Genomic DNA, 19,461 nt, shown 5'->3' on the forward strand with positions numbered 1-19,461 from the left:
TTCTGCAACAAGCATGCTTATTTTCACCTTTAGATTTTCTAAATCCTTGAATTACCTAGGGAATTCAGCCCGCAGAGCTTTTTCAAGCCCCCGTGTTCCATTCCCCGGGTTCTGAGCAAGAGTCCTCCCATCCGCGAGGCTGAGACATGCAGGTTGGCTTCCCCTGCACACGTTACTTCTTGTCCCCTACCTGTCCCACGGGTCCTAAAGAAACCCTCTGCTGTTCAGGGACAATAGGCTAAACCTGTGGTGGCCCAGAGGTCTTCCTGCCCACAGGCCAGAGCAACTTCTCCAGAGCAAGAGGGGGAGGGGACGCAGCAGCCCCATGGTGGGGGGGCAGGTGTCATGGGTCCAGCCCCTGAAGATTTCTTGACATGTCCCCCCTGCTCTCACATGGTACCAGCCACAAGCTCCCAACAGGGTAGTGGGCCAGGCAAGTTGTCAGCGCCCTTACTGTGCAGCCTCTCCTCCTACTGAACAGCCAACACTCTCCCCACCCCCACCCTGCTCCCACCTGCTATGGTTCTCAGCCTAACCTGGGACAGGGATGGTTCCCCTTGAAAATGCTTGCCCACCTTTGGGCTTTCTTCCCAGAACATGGAGGTATGTAGCCCACCCATAAAGCTGTGGGCATCACTTAGGCACTCCCTGAGGCTTGTGGTACAAAAGCCCCAGGTTTTTAGCAAGCTGGGTCCATGTGCAGTGTACATGAGGGTCCTCTGATGGAGAGACTGGTGAGGCTATTGTCCCCAGGTGTGATTCTTCTTTTTTTTTTAGGGCCGCACCTGCAGCATGTGGAAGTTCCTAGGCTAGGGGTCCAATCAGAGCTGCAGCTGCCGGCCTACACCACAGTCATAGCAACTTGAGACCTGAGCCACATCTGTAAAGTATGCTGCAGATTGTGGCAACACTGGATCCTTAACCCACTGAGTGAGGCCAGGAATGGAACCTGTGTCTTACGGAGTTAGTAGTTGGGTTAACCGGCTGGGCCACAATGGGAACTCTGCCAGGTGCAGTTCTAAGAGCACCAGTTCCAGGAGGTGCTAGCGGGAGCTCCGTGAAGAACAAGGTCACTGGTCAAATGAGGTGGGGACTCCAGTTAAAGGGTTTCCTCTCCCTTGGGGCCTCTTGCACTCAGGCGGAGACTCAGACCTTGCACGATCCCCCCTGCTACAGACCCCTCTTTAGGGAACAGCTGTGGGGACCAGGGGTCCAGGCTACCAGGGGCTGAATCCAAGCTGGATGGAGAGAGCAACAGATGCTTTCCGCCCTGTCTAGTGCAGGTGGCCTTGCCAACCTTACCTTCTCCCTCTGTCTGGCGGCTCCTGGCTGCCCATGTTGGATGGGGCATGGCTGTCTCGGCTGGACACCTCCTTGAGCTCAGCTCCACGGAAACTCTCCAGGAAGGAGTCCGGCCTCTGATCCTCACGGTGTAAGTGCCTGGCTGCCCAGGCGTGCAGCGAGATGATGAGGCGTGACAACCTGGTAGGGCACAGACAGGCAGGGAGGGCAGAGGGGAGGGGCGGGGCAGAGGCAGAGATGCCGGCAGGAGGCAGGCCCCAGCCCCCCTCAGGTCTGCACCATCACTCGCCATAGCATTTTCTTCCCTCCCCTGGGACAGCGCTTCCCCTACAAGGGACATTGTCTTCATTATGGCTTTGTCCCTTTAACAGCTAGACTCCATCAAAGGCCTGATCCTTTCACTGGGGCATTAGCCAGCTTTTCTGCTCATCTTTCCTTTTGCCCCACACAGAGCTCTTTGTTATGACTGCTAAGCTTAGCGACAGTTAAAAAAAAAAAATACAATTTGTAAACATTGGTAAAATTCAGAGCAGGGTGTAAAGGCACAAGCACCCAGATACAACTTAGGTTCTTTCCCCAACCCTTGTCATAGGAACTACTTCTTATACAAACTCGTGTTTTCTCCCCAGGCTTGTGCAGGAGTTCCTTGGCAACTTGTCCTTGACATCTCTCCTGGAGCCAGACCCCTCCAAGCACCTGAGCCTGGGCGTCCACATCCCCAGAGATCATCTTAGCTCCAGTTTTCTATGAGAAACCCTCCCTCAGCCCTGCCTCCTGCCTCCTCACCTTGGCCAGGGCAGTGGCTCAGACATAGGAAGAGAGACTCTACTCTTGTTTCTTGGCATCTGGTTCCCCTGAGTTGGCATCTCCAGGGACCATCACTGCACTGTCCCCACTAAAACCAGTTCTGAGCAAACTGGCACAGAGTCAGAAACTGTCACAAACCTTGATCCCCATCACGCCTTGTGACCGTGACTATATCACAGCAAAGGAACAGCCAGAGAACAGGGAAATAGACATGCTTACAGCTGCTGCTGCAGAGGAATGCAGGTGCCTGTCCAGTCCAACCTCTCTGCTCCTGACACGGACCCCCCCACCCACATCCTCTCCCTGCTAGTGGGTGGACCCAAGGTCATGCTCTCTGATCCAGCCTCTGCCAACAGGCTTGGGGTTGGATGGTTGACCCACAGCAAGTCACGTAAGCCTCTGAACTAAAAGCCACCCCAAGATGGGCTTGGGTGTTTCAACTCAGGATCCTAGGGCGAAGGCCATTTTCAGCCTGTGCCTGCTGAGGTGCGAGCAGAGAGCAGAAACGGAGGAGGCCGGCAAGAAAGAGCACAGAGATGATGAAGTGCTGAGAGAGGGGGTGGCCGCCTCCAGCTCCCTTCACCAGCCTGACCGGCTCCATTTCCACAAGGGGGCCTGGATCGCAGCTTGTCCCAGCCACTGCCCCAGCCTGACCCCTTCAGTGGGGGCTGGCTTCAAGCATTCCTTACCATCAACAGGACTTAAGACGGTACTTTATTAGTCTGGCAGAAACTCTGGAAATCACTTCTGTGCCCAGCCACCAGGGGCTAGTGAAATAACTCATCCTCCCCAATGAACAGCCTGAAGCACAACTAGATAAAGTAATTTTTTGCAATAATCTTAAGCCGAAACTGTTGAACCCATATGTGTATGTAACTGTGGCTTTGGTAACAATGTCAGTGAAAGGAAATAATGGAGCCCAGCATTTGCTGAGTGCCCATCGTGAGTCATCAGCAGGCTCCCCTGCCACCCTTGCATTGCAAGACGCATCTTTAGAAGAGACCTGAAAGGTGAGTGACTTCCTCCAGGTGGCATAGCTATTGAAGCCAGAGGACAGATGTCAGAAGAGGGTAGGGGCTCAGAGCCTAGTTAATCTTTCAAATGCTTTTGCAGGGACGTGGGCTATGAAGTCTAGACACCAACAAGTGAGGACCTGCCAGAGGCTGTTTCAGAGAGACCCATGACTGCCATCTACCTGGTGCCGTGTTCCACCCAACTGTCTCCCACAGCTGGCTGGTCTTTTTCCTGAATTCTTTTCTGAAACTTTCTTGGTTGGATTTTTTTTTTTGTATGAATTCTTGCAGAATAGAGCAAGTGCCTCATGATCATTTTTTTACTAGAGCAATTGCAGATAAAGGCAGTTTAGACTTTGCTGAGCTCCGAACACCAGACCCACCAGAAATTCCTCATGGATAGATTTCTGGCTGCGTTTTTCCTCCCCCTTTCTTCTCCAAATCTGCATCCCTACCTGAGCCACCAAAGCTTCCTGACACTTATCTACCTTCTCTCTTCCTCCGTCTCCCCTTCCCCAAGCTCAGGGCTGAGATGGTCACTTACCTGGCTGGCCTCTGACTGGTGAAGGAGCTTCGCCTGGACTCAGCCAGTCCTCTGGTCTCCATGGCGATATCTTCCTGAAGTTCTGTGGATATCTCCTCGCCTGGCGAGTGGGTCCTGGGGAATCAAATGTGAAGCAAGTGAAATTGATTTCAAGTGCATCCACCTCCTGATTTCACTGGAGACTGAGTCAGGCAGATGTCCTGCTTAAAGAAGATAGTGCCGTCCCAGATCCTCACCCCAGGCCTCTCCACTTGAGTCGTACCCCAGGGGGATCCAGCAAATACCGACTTTTAGGATAAACATGGCCTCTCCCTCATGGCAAGCCTGACCCATGGCCTAGGTCGAATGGCAGGAAATGGTCCTTATTAGAGCCCCTCCCCCACACTGAGGTAGGGGGAGGTCCCCTGCCCACATCTGAAACCAGAACAGCTATTTCCATACAAGGATTCTGTTTCCAACACATCTCTGCCTACTGAAATCCTATCTTCTAAGGCCGGATTGAATGCCACCCTCATCAAAAGGCCTTCCCTAGCCCTCTGTCCCAGTGTGGGGGTGCTGGAGGAACCCACTGGTTAAAGAGGAAGGTCCTGGAATATTGCATGGAATTGGCCTAGTCCTTCATGTGAATTTGTCTAGTGCTTTCTTTCTTTCTTTCTTTTGGCTGTGCCCAGGGCATGTGAATTTCCTGGGCTAGGGATGGAACCATGTCACAGCAGTGACAATGTTGGATCCTTAACTGCCAGGCCACAAGAGAAGTCCTGTTTAGTGCTTTCAAATGAAAGTCTACTTCTGCCATGCCCTTTTGCTAAGCCCTAACCTCTGTCCCCTGCAATGCAGAGTACCTGGGGCAGGGACCTCACCTGTGCTTCAGGGCAGGAAGCAGGAGCACATATAAGACAGGGTCCCACTGCTCAGTTGAGCAGCAACAGAGCCTGGTATTTGTTGAGTTTCCTGGAATAAGACCACTGTGCTAGGGCATATTTTCCTTTCTTGCCCTTTCTTTTAAAACTGCCTAGGACTGATGTTTGATCAGCCAGATTAAAAGCCACCCAGGCATTGGCCTCTAGGGATTTGCAGTTCATTCTGCAAGTCTTGAAGAGCCCAGGCAGGACAAATTAATTCTATCACGTGATCCATTCTGACCTAATCAGCCTTCTTAACAAGGTGGCAACACAGTCGAGGAAGTAAGCAAGAATTATGTCAGGGTCAAGGCTCTCTCCCTCCCCAGTGTGTGATTAGATGTCAGAATCCCACATCCCAGCGGCTGCCTCCTCCTTTCTGCAACATCCCAGCCATCTCCAGCAGTGGGGAGCTCACTACCAAGCCATTTCTGCACAGCTCTGACAGCCAGAAGCTTCTCCCCGTTAGTGTCCTCATATCCAGGATAATTTTTTTTTTTTTTTCTGTTGGAACCACTCAGAGCCAGGCAATCTCACCTTCTAAATGAGAACCTTCCATGGTGCGACAGCTCTCACACCTGTGCTGCCTCTCATCGTCATCTTTCCTCATCAGGTTCAAGTTTCTTCCTCGTCATGGTCATTCTCCAGTCAGCAGGTTTCTGTTTTCTTTCTTTTTCCCTTTTTAGGGCTGCACTTGGGGCATATGGAAATTCCCAGGCTAGGGGTCGAATAAGAGCTGCAGCTGCAGCCTATGCCATAGCCACAGCAATGCCAGATCCGAGCTGCATCTAGGACCTCCACTGCAGCTGGTGGCAATGCCAGATCCTTAACCCACTGAGCGACACCAGGGATGGAACCCACATCCTCACGGAGACTACATCAGGTCCTTAACCCACTAAGCCACAAGGGGAACTCCGGTTTTTGTATTCTTGTCTGACTGGGAACAGAGGCCACCATACTGTTGCTGGAGCCCAATCCCTGCTCTCAGTGAACCTGTTACCAACTCCCATTATCCCAAACCCAAAGTCTTATAACACGCACTGCTGCTAAGCCAGAGGCCCAATCTTATGCACGTACAACTGATTTGTTGGAAGAAAATGTTGGACCCTTGTATTTATCTGAGTCACTTGATGTTTTGGGACACTTGGTATGCAGGGTCTGTCTCAATCATAGATGCACAAGCTATACACCATTTGATTGCTTACTGTATGCCAGCTGTGTACATTTTATCATTTAATCTGCATCACAACCCTATAAGAGAGGGCACTGAGATTCAGAGAGGTTAAGTAACTTTTCCAAGGTCACACAGCCAAGTGGCTAAGCCAAGATTTGAATGCTTTTCCATTGCATTTTAAAGCCTGCTCTAACCCACTCCATAAATCCGCCTTCTGTATTTTCATATACGGCACTAATTAAAGCAAAGTTGAATAGAACATGGCTGGGGACTGAGACCTGTGACATTCTACAAGAGATATCCATGGCTCTCATTGCCCTGGCTGCACTCTGTGGGTATGTTCTGTTTTGTTTTGTTTGCTTTTTAGGGCCGCACCCACGGCATATGGGGGTTCCCAGGTTAGGGGTCAAATCAGAGCTCTATCTGCTGGCCTACACCACAGCTACAGCAACATGGGATCCAAGCAGAATCTGTGACCTATACCACAGCTCACAGCAATGCTGGATCCTTAACCCACTGAGCAAGGCCAGGGATTGAACCTGTGTCCTCACATTGTGTTGGTAATCTGCAGAGCCACAACAGGAGGTCCCTTTTTTTGGAGGGGGGAAGATGTGGCTTTTTATTTCCAAACCATCTAATTGAATTCTTCCTCTAGACCCATAAGAGACCACTCACACTTCATCCTTATTCATCCAGATTTTTTTTTTTGCTTTTTAGGGCTGCACCCACAGCATATGGAGGTTCCCAGGCTAGGGATCCAATCACAGCTACAGCTGCCAGCCTATACTACAGCCATAGCAATGCAGGATCTGAGCCATGTCTGCGACCTATACCACAGCTCACGGCAATGCCAGATCCTTAACCCAATGAGCAAGGCCAGGGATTGAACCCGCAACCTCATGGTTCCTAGTCGGATTCTTTTCCACTGCACCATGATGGGAACTCTTGTTATTCATCCAGATTAGAGACCATATCAGAGGCCCTGCTGCATTTAGGAGGGCACAGTCCCCCTGCCCTTCTAATATCCTGCCTACTACAAAGGTGGGATGCCTGGTACAAGGCACCCAGGTAAATGACAGGAGGAGGCCAAGGGGAATGAGGGAGTCCATCCCTCCAGCCCCGGGATCCACGCAGCTGGCTGGCGTGGGGGTGGGGAGTGGAAGTGGGAGGTGGTGACTGACAGCTGGCCTGTTGCTCTGTCACATGTGTGCCTGGCAGCTCTGGAGGCAGTTCCAGGATGCAGGTGTTCTGTCCCCACCAGTGGCTCCTCAGGGAGCTCCAGGCACCAAGCAGTCGGCCCAGCACCACTGCTGAATCTGGTTTCTGTTAATTATGTGAGGGCACATCCTGAGACCAGATTTATTTGCATCAGCGGCCAAGGAATCAGGGCCCATGGCATCAGGGCTTGTGGTAGGTGGCTTGCAGGGGGCATGATTTACCCAGGGTTTCAAAGAAGGCCTGCAGCTGGCAGCAGTGAGCGCTGCTGCAGGCAGCCTCCACTTCTGATACCCGCGCAAAGGGGAGGCCTGGATTCGAATCCCTTCCCTAGCACCTATTAGCTCAGTGTGCTCTGGGCTGCTCACTGACCCTCCCTGAGTTTAAGTTTCCTGGCCTTCAAAAAAAAAAGGAAATAAAGGAAAAATTGGTGACTTCACCCTGATTAAAGTATTGTTCAAACACCCAAGTCCAGAAAGGCACATGTAGCCAGGAAGAAGAGGAAGAGTCTTAAGATAAGGTAAGTTCAAGGGCTTTTCTTCACGCATCTCCCACCACTTGTTTCTTTTCTTTTTTCTTTTTTTTTCTTTTTTTTTCCTTTTTTTTTTCTTTTTTCAGGCTGCACCCTTGGCATATGGAATTTCCCAGGCTAGGGGTCAAATGAGAGCTGTAGCCTCCAGCCTACACCACAGACACAGCAACACGGGATCCCAGCCACATCTGCGAGCTACACCACAGCTCACGCCAATGCCGGATCCTCAACCCACCGAGCAAGGCCAGGGTTCAAACCCACATCCTCGTGGATACTATTCAGGTTCATTTCTGCTGAGCCACAACAGAAACTCTTGATACCTTATTTTTCTTTTCCTCCTCCCAAGCCCTGAGGAACTGGAGTGACAGGCAGGTACTGCCCAGGCCACCTGTGACCAGGGAACTGAAGTCACTGCATTTTTGTCTTTGGCCTGTGGGAAGCAGGTTGAAAATGGTTTTCTTTTGTGATAATTGCTTTGGGCTCTGCTCAGGGAGCAGCATGAAAAAGTCTCCTCTTTGGTAGGACTCCAACCCCTATGCCCAGAAGCTCACCTAAAATAGCTACACCAGGAGATTGATCTGGGGTTTGGGGTACCCTCAAATCCTGACGGCAATTTTATGTAGCAGATTCTGAGCTCTTTCTCTACTGCCTCATCTGCAAAAATGTGCCAGACCGCTCTTAGATACCTGAGTCAACAGATCAGAGCGAAATAGAAACAGCAAAACTCAAGACATTTTGATTTCTGCTACTTTCAAGGGGTAAACTTAAATTTTTTGGGTTCAAATGAAAAAATTTTCACCCTTCCTTATGACTCTTCGCTAGGAAAATGAGCCCAATTATTTATTTATTTTATTTTATTTTTTGCTATTTTAGGGCCACACCTGAGGCATATGGAGGTTCCCAGGATAGGGGTCTAATGGGAGCTGTAGCTGCTGGCCTATGCCACAGCCACAGCAATGCCAGATCTTAATCCACTGAGGGAGGCCAGGGATCGAACCCGCAACCTCATGGTTCCTAGTTCGATTCGTTTCCACTGTGCCACGATGGGAACTCCAAGCCCAGTAATTGAAAAAGAGAAACAGAAACCTGGGTCTCTAATTTAGTGAAAGACCTGGGAGCAAAGATGTATCGGGGACGGGGGGCATCTTCCTTCTGTGGGGCTCCCAGCAAAGGACCACACCCACACGCAGGTAACCAGTACAACGCTGGATATCACTGAGGATAAAGAGTGGTTAATATTTGAAGATGCACATTCACAATTATTTCTCCCAAAAGCTTTCTAAAAGGAGTGGACTATCTAGGCAAAGATTTGTGCAAACACCATTTCCTCCCCCCAGATAGCAATCTGAAACTTTAAAAATATTATGTTGTATGTGCCAGAGCCCTTTGCTTAAAGAAATCTTACAGGGAGAACCAGTCTGTGAGAAGACAGATGTTGGGTTGCTCTGGGACACAGGGGAGAGGCCTGGACCCAACCTCGGGGCCAAAGGCTGCTCCACCTCCAGTCTGAACTCAATTCGTGGTGATGCTAAGGAACCATTCTGGAAACTTCTATCTGTTACTCACTCCTGGCTGCATGAGATAAAGCACATTTCTCTCATGAAGGAAGCATTTTTCCATGGGATTATGTACTAATCTGTCAACCAGTTTTGTTTTGTTTATTTTCTGGGTTTTTTTTTTTTTTTTTTTGCTCTTCAGGGCTGCACCTGTGGCATGTGGATGTTCCCACGCTAGGGTGAATTGGAGCTGCAGCTGCCGGCCTGCACCTCAGCCACAGCAATGCCGGATCCCAGCCACATCTTCGACCTACTGCCTACCAGGGGCTGTGCCAAGAGCTTTACCTGCTCTGACCTCACTACTGCCCTCTGAGGTCAGGACTAGTATGTTTGGCAGATGAGGAACCTGAAGCTTGGAGCTGGTGAGCAGATTATCAGAGCCAGTTTTCTTTTTCTTTTCTCTTTTTTGCTTTTTAGGTCTACACCAGTGCATATCAAAGTTCCCGGGCCAGGGGTTAAATCAGAGCTGCAGCTGCCAGCCTAGACCACAGCTCATGGCAATGCTGGATCCTTAACCCACTGAACGAGGCCAGGGACCAAACCCACATCCTCACAGACACCATGTTGGGTTCTACTGAGCCACAACAGGAACTCCCTGCCACTGTATTTTTGGCCATCAGATAATATGCAGTTTTCATGGGAGGGAGGAATTTACAGTATCATATGTGTGGGGTGACAATGAGGTGAATATTGGGAATAAAGTTTCTTTCCCTTCAATTCAATCAACTCACTGAGAATTTGAGAAACATAAAAATGTAAGTGCGGGGTTTCCCTTTGTGGCTCAGCGGTTAACGAACACGACTAGGATCCATGAGGATGCGGGTTTGATCCCTGGCCTCACTCATTGGGTTAAGGATCCAGCGTTGCCGTGAGTTGTGGTGTAGGTCCCAGACACGGCTTGGATCTCAAGTTGTCATAGCTGTGATGTAGGTCGGCAGCTCTATCTCCAATTCAACCCTTAGCCTGGGAACCTCCATATGCCTCAGATGTGGTCCTAAAAAGCAAAAAAAAAGAAAAATTTAGTGCATTTCCCCTAATAGGTTCACTCCCATTTCCTCACTATTATGCCAGCAACTTGGAAAAGAATGCTGCTCCATTTTTTTTTTGTCTTTTTAGGGCTGCACACGTGGCACGTGGAGGTTCCACAGCTAGGGGTCTAATCGGAGCTGCAGCAGCTGGCCTACGCCAGAGCCACAGCAACACCAGATCGGAGCTGAGTCTTCGACCTACAGCACAGCTCACAGCAATGCTGGATCCTTAACCCACTGAGTGAGACCAGGGATCGAACCCGCAACCTCATGGTTCCTAGTCGGATTCATTTCTGCTGCGCCACGATGGGAACTCGGAATGCTGCTCCATTTTGCAGCTGAAGAAATGGAGGCATGGAAGGGCTAGTGAGTTTTCCCAGGTCTACTGGTTAATTAGGAAACAGGGCTCAATGTAGAACCCAGGGCCCCAGATTTCGATGCGGCTGCCTGTGTTGGGGCATAATTGATGGGGCTAATGGCTGTGCTGGCAAGTCACGGCTAGCTCCCCAAAGGTCCATGAACCTGGCAGGAATCCTGGCCATCCCCTGAAAATGAGGGACAGTACATCTGATTTGGACTCTGTCCCCAGTGCCCAGGACAGTGGTTAGTGCACAGACAGAGCCAGTAAATATTTGATATGTATGTGGGAAAGTGTGAGAGTTTGGGAATGTTTTTACAGTAGAATCTAATTTGCTGCATTTGAATCTTCATTTTCTTGCCTTCCAGAAGCTATATAGCTTTTGGAGCCTCTTTTCCCCAGATCTCTAAAGTGAGAATAAAAGGAGTTCCCATTATGGCTCAGCAATAGTGAACCCAACTAGTACCCATGAGGATGTGGGTTCAGTCCCTGGCCTTGCTCAGTGGGTTAAGGATCTGGCGTTGCCGTGAGCTGTGGTGTAGGTCGCAGATGTGGCTTGGATCTGGCGTTGCTATGGCTGTGGCCATGGCTGGCAGCTGCAGGTCCGATTCAACCCCTAGCCTGAAAACTTCATGTGCCACGGGTGTGGCCCTAAAAAGCAAAAAATACAATAAAGTAAAACAAAATGAGAATAAAAGCTACTTCCGTGTGGGTTATGAGGAGTCAGGGACATGAAATATGGAGTGAGGAGTGCTGTGAACAGCCCCCACACTCCAGCCTGTGCCTGTCCACAGGCTAAGGAGTTCTTTCCCCCGTCGTCTAGAGGAGCTATGGGAATAACCCATTCTAGACATGAAATTAAGAGCCTTTCATACCTGCTGAGGCCATTTTCAATGTGATCGAGATCTCTGTCCGTGGTCCTTACCGCGAGGTGGGTCCTGGTGGGGTGGGAGTATTGGGTGCTAATCTTCGCCATGCTCTCGCTTTGTCACATGCAGCCCGAAGGTGGTTGCTGAAACATGAATACCAAGCAGATGTGTCATCAGGACCAGGAAGTGGCTGCAGACCCAATGCGTATGGGGTGGGGGGCCCGACTCCCCCAGGCAAGTCCTGGTACACGTGCCCTCCTCCGTTTCCTCCCATGGTTCCTGCACACTGTGTTTTAATTGGATCCCTCTGGGCCCTTCTTCTCAGCCTGAAGCACAGACAAGGCCTTTCCCTCCTTTGTATATGCTGCTGGCCAAATCTGCTCGAAGCTGTGTGCTGAACCAGCAAATGACCAAATGAGTGACCAAGTGGATGTAAGAAAGCTAAACCCAGAGTTCCCGTTGTGGCGCAGTGGAAATGAATCTGACTAGTATCCATGAGGATGCAGGTTCAATCCTTGACCTCGCTCAGTGGGTTAAGGATCCAGCATTGCTGTGAGCTGGGGTGTAGGTTGCAGACACGGCTCAAATCCTGTATTGCTATGGCTGTGGAGTAGGCCGGCAGCTGTAGCTCTGATGGACCCCTAGCCTGGGAACTTCTATATGCAGCGGGTGTGGCCCTAAAAAGCCAAAAAAAAAAAAAAAAAAAAAAAAACCTAAAACCCTCATGATTCTCTTTGATGATGCAATGTCCCTCTTGACTCTAGTCTCTTATGCACTTTATTCTTAGCTTTTAAGTTAGCACATGTTTTAGTAGCTCCCTCAAATCTTGTTTGCAAACAAAGCATAAAGAGAACATATATGTACAACTGAATCTCTTTGTTTTATAGAAATTATCACAAACTTGTAAGTCAGCTATACTTCAATAAAACTTTTTTAAATAGCATAAAAAGCCTAAATACTTGACATTTATAAAAACTTTATAACATGTTAATCCCAATACACATTTCATCTAATTTAATCCTCACAATAAACTTAGCAGATATTTACAAAGATTTTCTCCATTTAAAGCTGGCTGAATTGAAACTCAGTGATGGCAAAGAAATAGATTTAAAAAAAACCCTGCTGATGGCATGATTCTGGTGTTAGAAATCTGACCCTGAGTACTGTCCCTTTGGCAAACTTTGGAAGGTGTTCCTCTGATTGATAGGAAAAGAGAGCTTATGTGAGTGCCGGCTGGTGTGATGGAGGCAAAGACAGGCCAGTTGTATGAGTTCTGACCAAAACCTTCCAGGAGGAAGATGAAGTCTGAGGACAGTTTCTCTGAAACAAATGCGCACAGGTTCCCTTGAGCTGGCTTAAGTGTGTGAGAAGTCAGTAGAGACCACTCCAGAGAAAGATGGCAATTTCCAAAAATAGCCCAGTGACTCATTCCAGGACTAAATTAATTTCATATTAAAGGAAGGTCGATGCAAAGAGCTCAGAGCACTGCATCAAATACCCAACATGGATCCGGTCCCTGCTCAAAATGAGTTACTCAGGGAGGGGCAGCTATGGCTCAGATGGTCCCTGTTCATCTCCGATGTCTGATAGTTTAAGATTTATTTTATTTTTTTCTACCTATTCTATTCTATTTTTTTTCTATCTATTCTATTCTATTTTTCCTTTTAAGGCTGCACCCACGGCATATGGAAGTTTCCAGGCTAGGGGTCGAATTGGAGCTGCAGCTGCCAGCCTGTGCCACGGCCACAGCCACAGCCACACGGGATCCAAGCCATGTCTGTGACCCACACCACAGCTCACGTTAATTCTGGATCCCTGACGCACTGAGGGGGGCCAGGGATTGAATCTGAATCCTCATGGATACTAGTTGGATTCCTTTCCGCTGTGACACAATGGGAACTTCTAAGTCTACCATTTTAAATTTTATAATTTTCTCAATAGGTAAAAAATCATTTTGCTTTTTAAAACCTGTATTCTTTATGTAAGTTAGGAAGTTTCTGGCTGACCACAGGAGATACAAAAGAAACATTAGACAAGGTCTGTTCTCAAGTATCTAAAGTCTAGTGGGACAGATGATGGATACCAGAGGGTCCTGCAGGTGGTGTCAAGGGGTTTGGGCTCTACTCTGAGCCCAGCAGGGATGTGGTTAGATGTGTAAAGGCCACTTGGGCTACATTGGGGTGGATATATTCAAGGAACACAAGAAGGTGTGATGTGAGCCCCCAAATGCTGCAGGATCTCAGGGGAGAGAGAACAGTTGCCTGAACTAGGTTTGTGGTGGGAAATGAAATAATTCAAAAACTAGCAAATGGGTGGACCCACAGGACATGGTGAGAGGTCAAGTATAAGGGGCGAGGAAGAGGGAGTCATGCTGCCATGAAGCTGGACTGGGTTGGGAACTGGAGGAGGAGCAGGTCCAAGGAAGAGAATGGTTCCAGTTTGAGATGTCTGTGGAATCTTTGAAGTAAATATATGAAATAAGAGTCTCCCATCAAAAGAAATACCCCAATTTGAAATCATCCAACCAGTGCATTTTTACTGAGCACTTACTGTGTGCCAGGCACTATGCTAAGAGCTAGGGTTTTATCACCAAATAATATGAAGCTTTGTCCTCAAGGACCTTACAGTCTGGTGGGATCAAGACCAAGTTTGAAAGACGTTTTGGCACTCGATTGAAAATCCCTCAAATTACTCTTCTTTGTATCGAACAGAGAAAAAGTTCATTGCCTCCGGTCTGTGCTGCTTCCCTCAGCCTCCTCAGCTGTCCCCTCCACCCTGGGCACAAACTCTGGCCCCAGGTGCCACCAGATGGAGGCAGCATTTCTGGCCCTATCATAGACCTGTCATTGTGGAGGCTCTGATACACAAGGCACAGAGTGGGTGCTTGCATAATATTGCCTCCTTTAATCCTCACAATGGCCTCCCCTTCCCTTCTTCTTTCAGTGAAGAAATTTGAACAGTGAGCAGTCCCCGGTATGGCTTTGCATCCTGAACCAGGGTTGACAGAGATCTGTGTGACTCCAGAGCCTGATCATGTGAAGTCAGTGGGTAGAAAAGAACTGGCATGGAGTTCTTGTCATGGCTCAGCAGTAATGAACCCGACTAGTATCCATGAGGACGCAGGTTCAACTCCTGGCCTTGCTCAGTGGGTTAAGGATCTGGCATTGCCATGAGCTGTGGTATAGGGCTCGATCCCGCTTTGCTGTGGTTGTGGTGTAGGCTGGCAACTGTAGCTCCAATTCAACCCTGAGCCTGGGAACTTCCCTATGCCATGGGTGCAATCCTAAAAAGATTAAAAAAAAAAAAAAAAAGAAAGAAAGAAAAAAGGAAGTGGAAAAGAAAAGAAAAGAACTGGCATGGCTTTGGCCTGAGCACTAGGGTTTCCAGCCTGGGGCATGCTTAGGGTTGGGGTAAGGGTTAGGGGGACCCCAGTTCCAGCCATTGCTCATGAGACCAAGGGCATGTGACCACCCAGAACTCTGCTCCCTGCTCTAGACTATGATTTGGGTGCCCAGAACCCCCCCCCCATTCTCTACCCAGGAGACTGTGGACTAGCTCTACAGCCTTCCTGGGCCTCTTCCCAGGTCCATCTTCCCACGAGGTCATTGTGGGGGTGGGGGGTGCAGGAGGAGCTGCTTGTGAGGGATGAGTGAATGGACCTTGGAGGTGTGGACACAGTATCCCCACGCACATGTGAAAAGCCCCCTGTGACATGGGGTGTACCCAGGGCTAGGAAGAGAAGGAGGCAGGCCATGGATGGGGGACAGAAAGCAAATTTCATCAGGCCCCCATGTTCTGAGGCTGAACTCAAAGGGGCTGGGAAGACCCAATTTGCACCTGGCCTCCAGGCCACTGTGAAAGTGATTTGTCAAGCTAGGAGGACAGGGCATGTGTGGTTTAGCAGTGTGCTAGCGTGGTCCCTGTAATGGCCATCTTTAGCCCTCTGCCTCACGTCCTGCCTGCCCATCTGTCAGTCTAGCTGTTGCTATGGTAACCAGAAGACGTCACCTTCTTCCCTGGGGCTTCCCATCCCCCAGGGAACACCTACTAGGACCATGGCAGCCATTTTGACTCATGTGCAAACACAGAAGTGCTTGAGGACTAACCCCCATTGGGTAGCCCTTGACTAACAGAACCTGGAACCATGGGTAAATACTTCCCTCAGGAAGATAATTCAAAGGTATGTTAGGAAAAGTCCTAGAAAAATCAAACCAGTTGCCCAGAGTGCTGATCAGTTTGACAGTATACATTGGGGGTGGTTTTCCCTTCTGCCCTTGTTTTCTTTGCCAAAACCCCTTTTCTTGATTTTTTTTTTTCTTTTTAGGGCTACACCTGCAGCATATGGAAATTCCCATGCTAGGGGTCCAATTGGAGCTACAGCTGCCAGCCTGCATCACAGCCACAGCAATGTCAGATCCAAGTCACGTCTTTGACCTACACCATAGCTCACAGCAATGCCGGATCCTTAACCTACTGAGCAAGGCCAGGGATCAAACCCATATCCTCAAGGATGCTAACTGGGCTCTTAGCTAGCTGAGCCATGACAGGAACTCCCCAAATGCTTTTTCTTCCTTGGAACCACTCCCCAGAAAACCCTGCCTGCTGACCTGCCCTGGCTTAAAGTTCTGTTTTGTGTGTGTGTGTGTTTTGTTTGTTTGTTTCTTGGGAAGAGGGGATTAGCTCAGCTGAGATTGTTTTTTTTCTGTTTTTTAGTTACTAGACATGGTAAGTGGGCCCTGTGCAGTCTCAACCAGGCCCCTCAAGGGTTACAATTGATCTAATTCCTTTTATTTTTTCATTTTTTTTCTATGACCTTTATCTAGGAGAATGACATTGGGTAGGAGAGAGCAAAATGCAAATGAAAGGAAAAGTTTAGTTTAAGATAAATCATAAGATCCCCCCCACCAACTGTTTCATAAATGTCATAATGGTTATCTTTAAAATAATTTAAAAAAATCAGGATCCAAATAGGGTCTATATGTTCTGACGGGTTGATACATTTCATTGATTTTTTTTTGAATCTAAAGTTTCTGTGCATTTCTCTTCTTTTTATGCAAGAAACATAATTGTGTCATAGAGTTCCCCACAATATGGATTTTTGCCATTTCCCAGTTTTACACTGTTTCCTCTAAATGGGCAGTTGTACTCAGGGCTTGGCCAAATTTGAGTTCCATCATTTTTTGCAAGTTTTTTGGGGTGATTTTAAGCAGCCATTGCTGAATACTGACTGGATCTATTGGTTCATGAGACATTGCAAATGGGTGATATTCTCTCATTTCTTCAACACCAGCTGAAATATCCTAAAAAAGAATTTTTTTTTTTTTGTCTTTTGTCTTTTCAGGGCTGCACCCACAGCATATGGAGGTTCCCAGGCTAGGGGTCTAATCAGAGCTACAGCTGCCGGCCTACACCACAGCCACAGCAATGCCAGATCCAAGCTGCGTCTGCGACCCACACCACAGCTCATTGGCAATGCCAGATCCTTAACCCACTGAGCGAGGCCCGGGATCGAACCCGCAACCTCATGGTTCCTAGTCGGATTCGTTTCCTTTGCGCCATTATGGGAACTCCCAAAAAAGAAAATTTGAAATTTTCTTATTATTTGGCTGCTCAGTGGTCCAGCTCATATAGGAAAGGCAGGATAAACACTTAATTCTTTCCCTTTATTGACCAGCTTTTAAGCCATTTCATCCTAAGTGATTCCCCAACTGTCCCGAGTGTTTTCACAACTCTTGGCCCCACAAACCCTAGGAGGACTCACAAATGAAATAATGAAATTATAATCAATGATTCTGAGCTTCTGTTGAAAAGGAAAAATGCCATCTAGCCAGGGCCCCCTAAGTCTGAGGCACTTGCATATCCATTACTCTTTTATCTTCAGGAAGCCCAAGAGGTAATAGTGATGATGATTTTGCAGATGAGGAAATGCAGGCTAAGGTCTGTCTGACCCTGAGGTCTGGGTTGTGGTTTGTTTTGTTTTGTTTATCATGCCCACCGCAGGAAATTGGAAGGGCACAAATGTAACTTTAATTTTCAAGCATCCTACTAACTACAAGGGTGACCTTGATGTCAATCCCAAGTGCGAGAGGTCTGTGAGCATCTCCAGATGAATGTGTGTTTTCTAGGGGAATTAAGAACACACCATTTCAGACAGTTCTCATTTTCTTTACAACATCACTAAACCAAACAGGTTTTCTTCCCACCGGCACACTTGCTGACTCTATCGATGTCCCAGTCATTGCACCTGGCTCTGAGGATTTTGAAGATGAAGAAGGCGGGTCCCTGTCTTTGAAAGCACAAAATCAAACACGGGGAAGCAGGCACGTCAGCACCAGGGGGAGGAAAGAGAGATGGTGAGATAGAGACAGAAGCCAGATGAAGAGCAATGTGGATGGGAGACCCTGAGGTCTGAGCAGGCTCCTCACAGGAGGAGCAATCACAATCATTATTTTATGTTATTCAGCATTTACCATGTGTTAGCCATTGTGCTGTACACCTGTAAGGATTTGACTGTCTTCTGTGCTCTGGAGCGTATCTTTACCTCTCTATGCTCTTCTTGGCCTGGATCCCTAAGGAGGCAGGGATCTACCCAGATCACCTGCATTCCAGTTATGCTTGTACTCTTCTCATTCCTTTATTTTTTTAATTATATTTTTAGTATTTATTTATTTGCTTTTTAGGGCCACACCTTCGGCACATGAAGGTTTCCAGGCTAGGGGTCAAATCGGAGCTGTAGCTGCCACCCTACACCATAGCCACAGCAACGCCAGATCCTTAACCCACTGAGCAAAGCCAGGGATGGGACCCACATCCTCATGGATCCTAGTTGCATTCATTTCTGCTGAGCCACAATGGGAACTCCTCATTCCTTTATTAACTCCAAAAGCCTCAAAGGCAATAATTGCTTCCTTTTACTTAAAAAAAAAATTGTCCTTTAAAACACTCAGCATGTACACATGGTAGGTAACAAAAAGTGAGAGGCATCATTGGAGGAGGAACAGGTGAGTAACTGTAATGATGACACTGATGATGACAATGGTATATTGGAAGCAGGAGACGGATGAGTCCCATGCTGAGCATCTGTCATCTATTCCCTTGGGACAGATAATTTCAGAATAAAAGCTGCATCTTGCTAGGATAAAACAGAGACCACCCATTTCTCATTCTTGAGGTCAAGGAGACCTCAGGAAATATACACTCCCAGAAAGGCTGCTCAGGGGTCTGAGAAAGGAGGGGCACCAGACCACAGCACACCCTGCCAACTTCTCAGAGACCTTGTGCTAGAATCCATCCTGATATAAGATGGGCGAGCACTCGGGGGAGGGCCCTGAGCCAGGCCAATGCCATGTAAAGCAAAGTGACGGGTCAGAGGAAGCCCAGAAGGACTGTCCCCATACAAGTCATTTAAAGGACCTCCATAGCACATGTTGCCCTCTTCCTCTCTTGCTCTTTCTCTCTCCCTCTCTGCCTATGCCTGTGCTTTCGCTACACCTGTCTTCTCTCTCTTCTGTCTTTAAATAAACTTTTATTTGTCTCACTGAGGCCCTCAGTCTCTCTGCCAAGTTTTTTCTCCAAAGGCACAAAATTTTGGGGACCATCAAATGGTTAGGGTTCAGCATTCCCACCCAACAGCCACCCGACAACATATTTACTGAGCATTTGCTCTGCGTGGTACTGTTCTGAGAACGTTAAAAGTGTGTTAACTCATTTGATTCTCACAAGGCTCCTGGGAATGAGTCACACCAAGCATTTCCATCCTACTTAAAAAGAGATGGAGGGGTACCCGTTGTGGCTCAGCTGGTTAAGAACCTGATGAGTATCCATAAAGATGCAGGTTCGATCCCTGGCCTTGCTCAGTGGGTTAAGGATCTGGTGTTGCTGCAAACTTCAGTGTAGGTCACAGATGCAGCTTAGATCCCATGTTGCTGTAGCTGTGGTATAAGCTGGCAGCTGCCACTCTGATTCAACCCCTAGCCTGGGAACTTCCATATGCTGCAGCTGTGGCAGTGAAATAAATAAATAAACAAAAACATAAAATAAATTTTAAAAAATGGATGGGAATTTATGAGGGAGAGAGCGAGTAAGTAACAAAGGAGGTCAAAACACATAAAACCCTTTCTTCTAAATTGAAATGTGCTTCTAGAAAAAAAAGACTTGGTCCCCA

At 48.2% G+C, this 19,461-nt stretch overlaps 1 protein-coding gene across 1 annotated transcript in view; it reads right to left on the reverse strand.

Moving 5' to 3' along the window:
• CNGA3 (cyclic nucleotide gated channel alpha 3) overlaps nt 1–19,461 on the reverse strand; it is a 63,910-nt gene that overhangs the window by 19,198 nt on the left and 25,251 nt on the right. The window contains 3 exon segments of the mRNA XM_021087243.1: nt 1,303–1,482; nt 3,667–3,780; nt 11,304–11,440. Of these exon segments, the coding sequence (XP_020942902.1) occupies nt 1,303–1,482; nt 3,667–3,780; nt 11,304–11,404 (395 nt within the window). The 5' untranslated portion in view covers nt 11,405–11,440.

Source organism: Sus scrofa, chromosome 3, assembly GCF_000003025.6.
Source record: "Sus scrofa isolate TJ Tabasco breed Duroc chromosome 3, Sscrofa11.1, whole genome shotgun sequence".
Lineage (NCBI taxonomy): Eukaryota > Metazoa > Chordata > Mammalia > Artiodactyla > Suidae > Sus > Sus scrofa.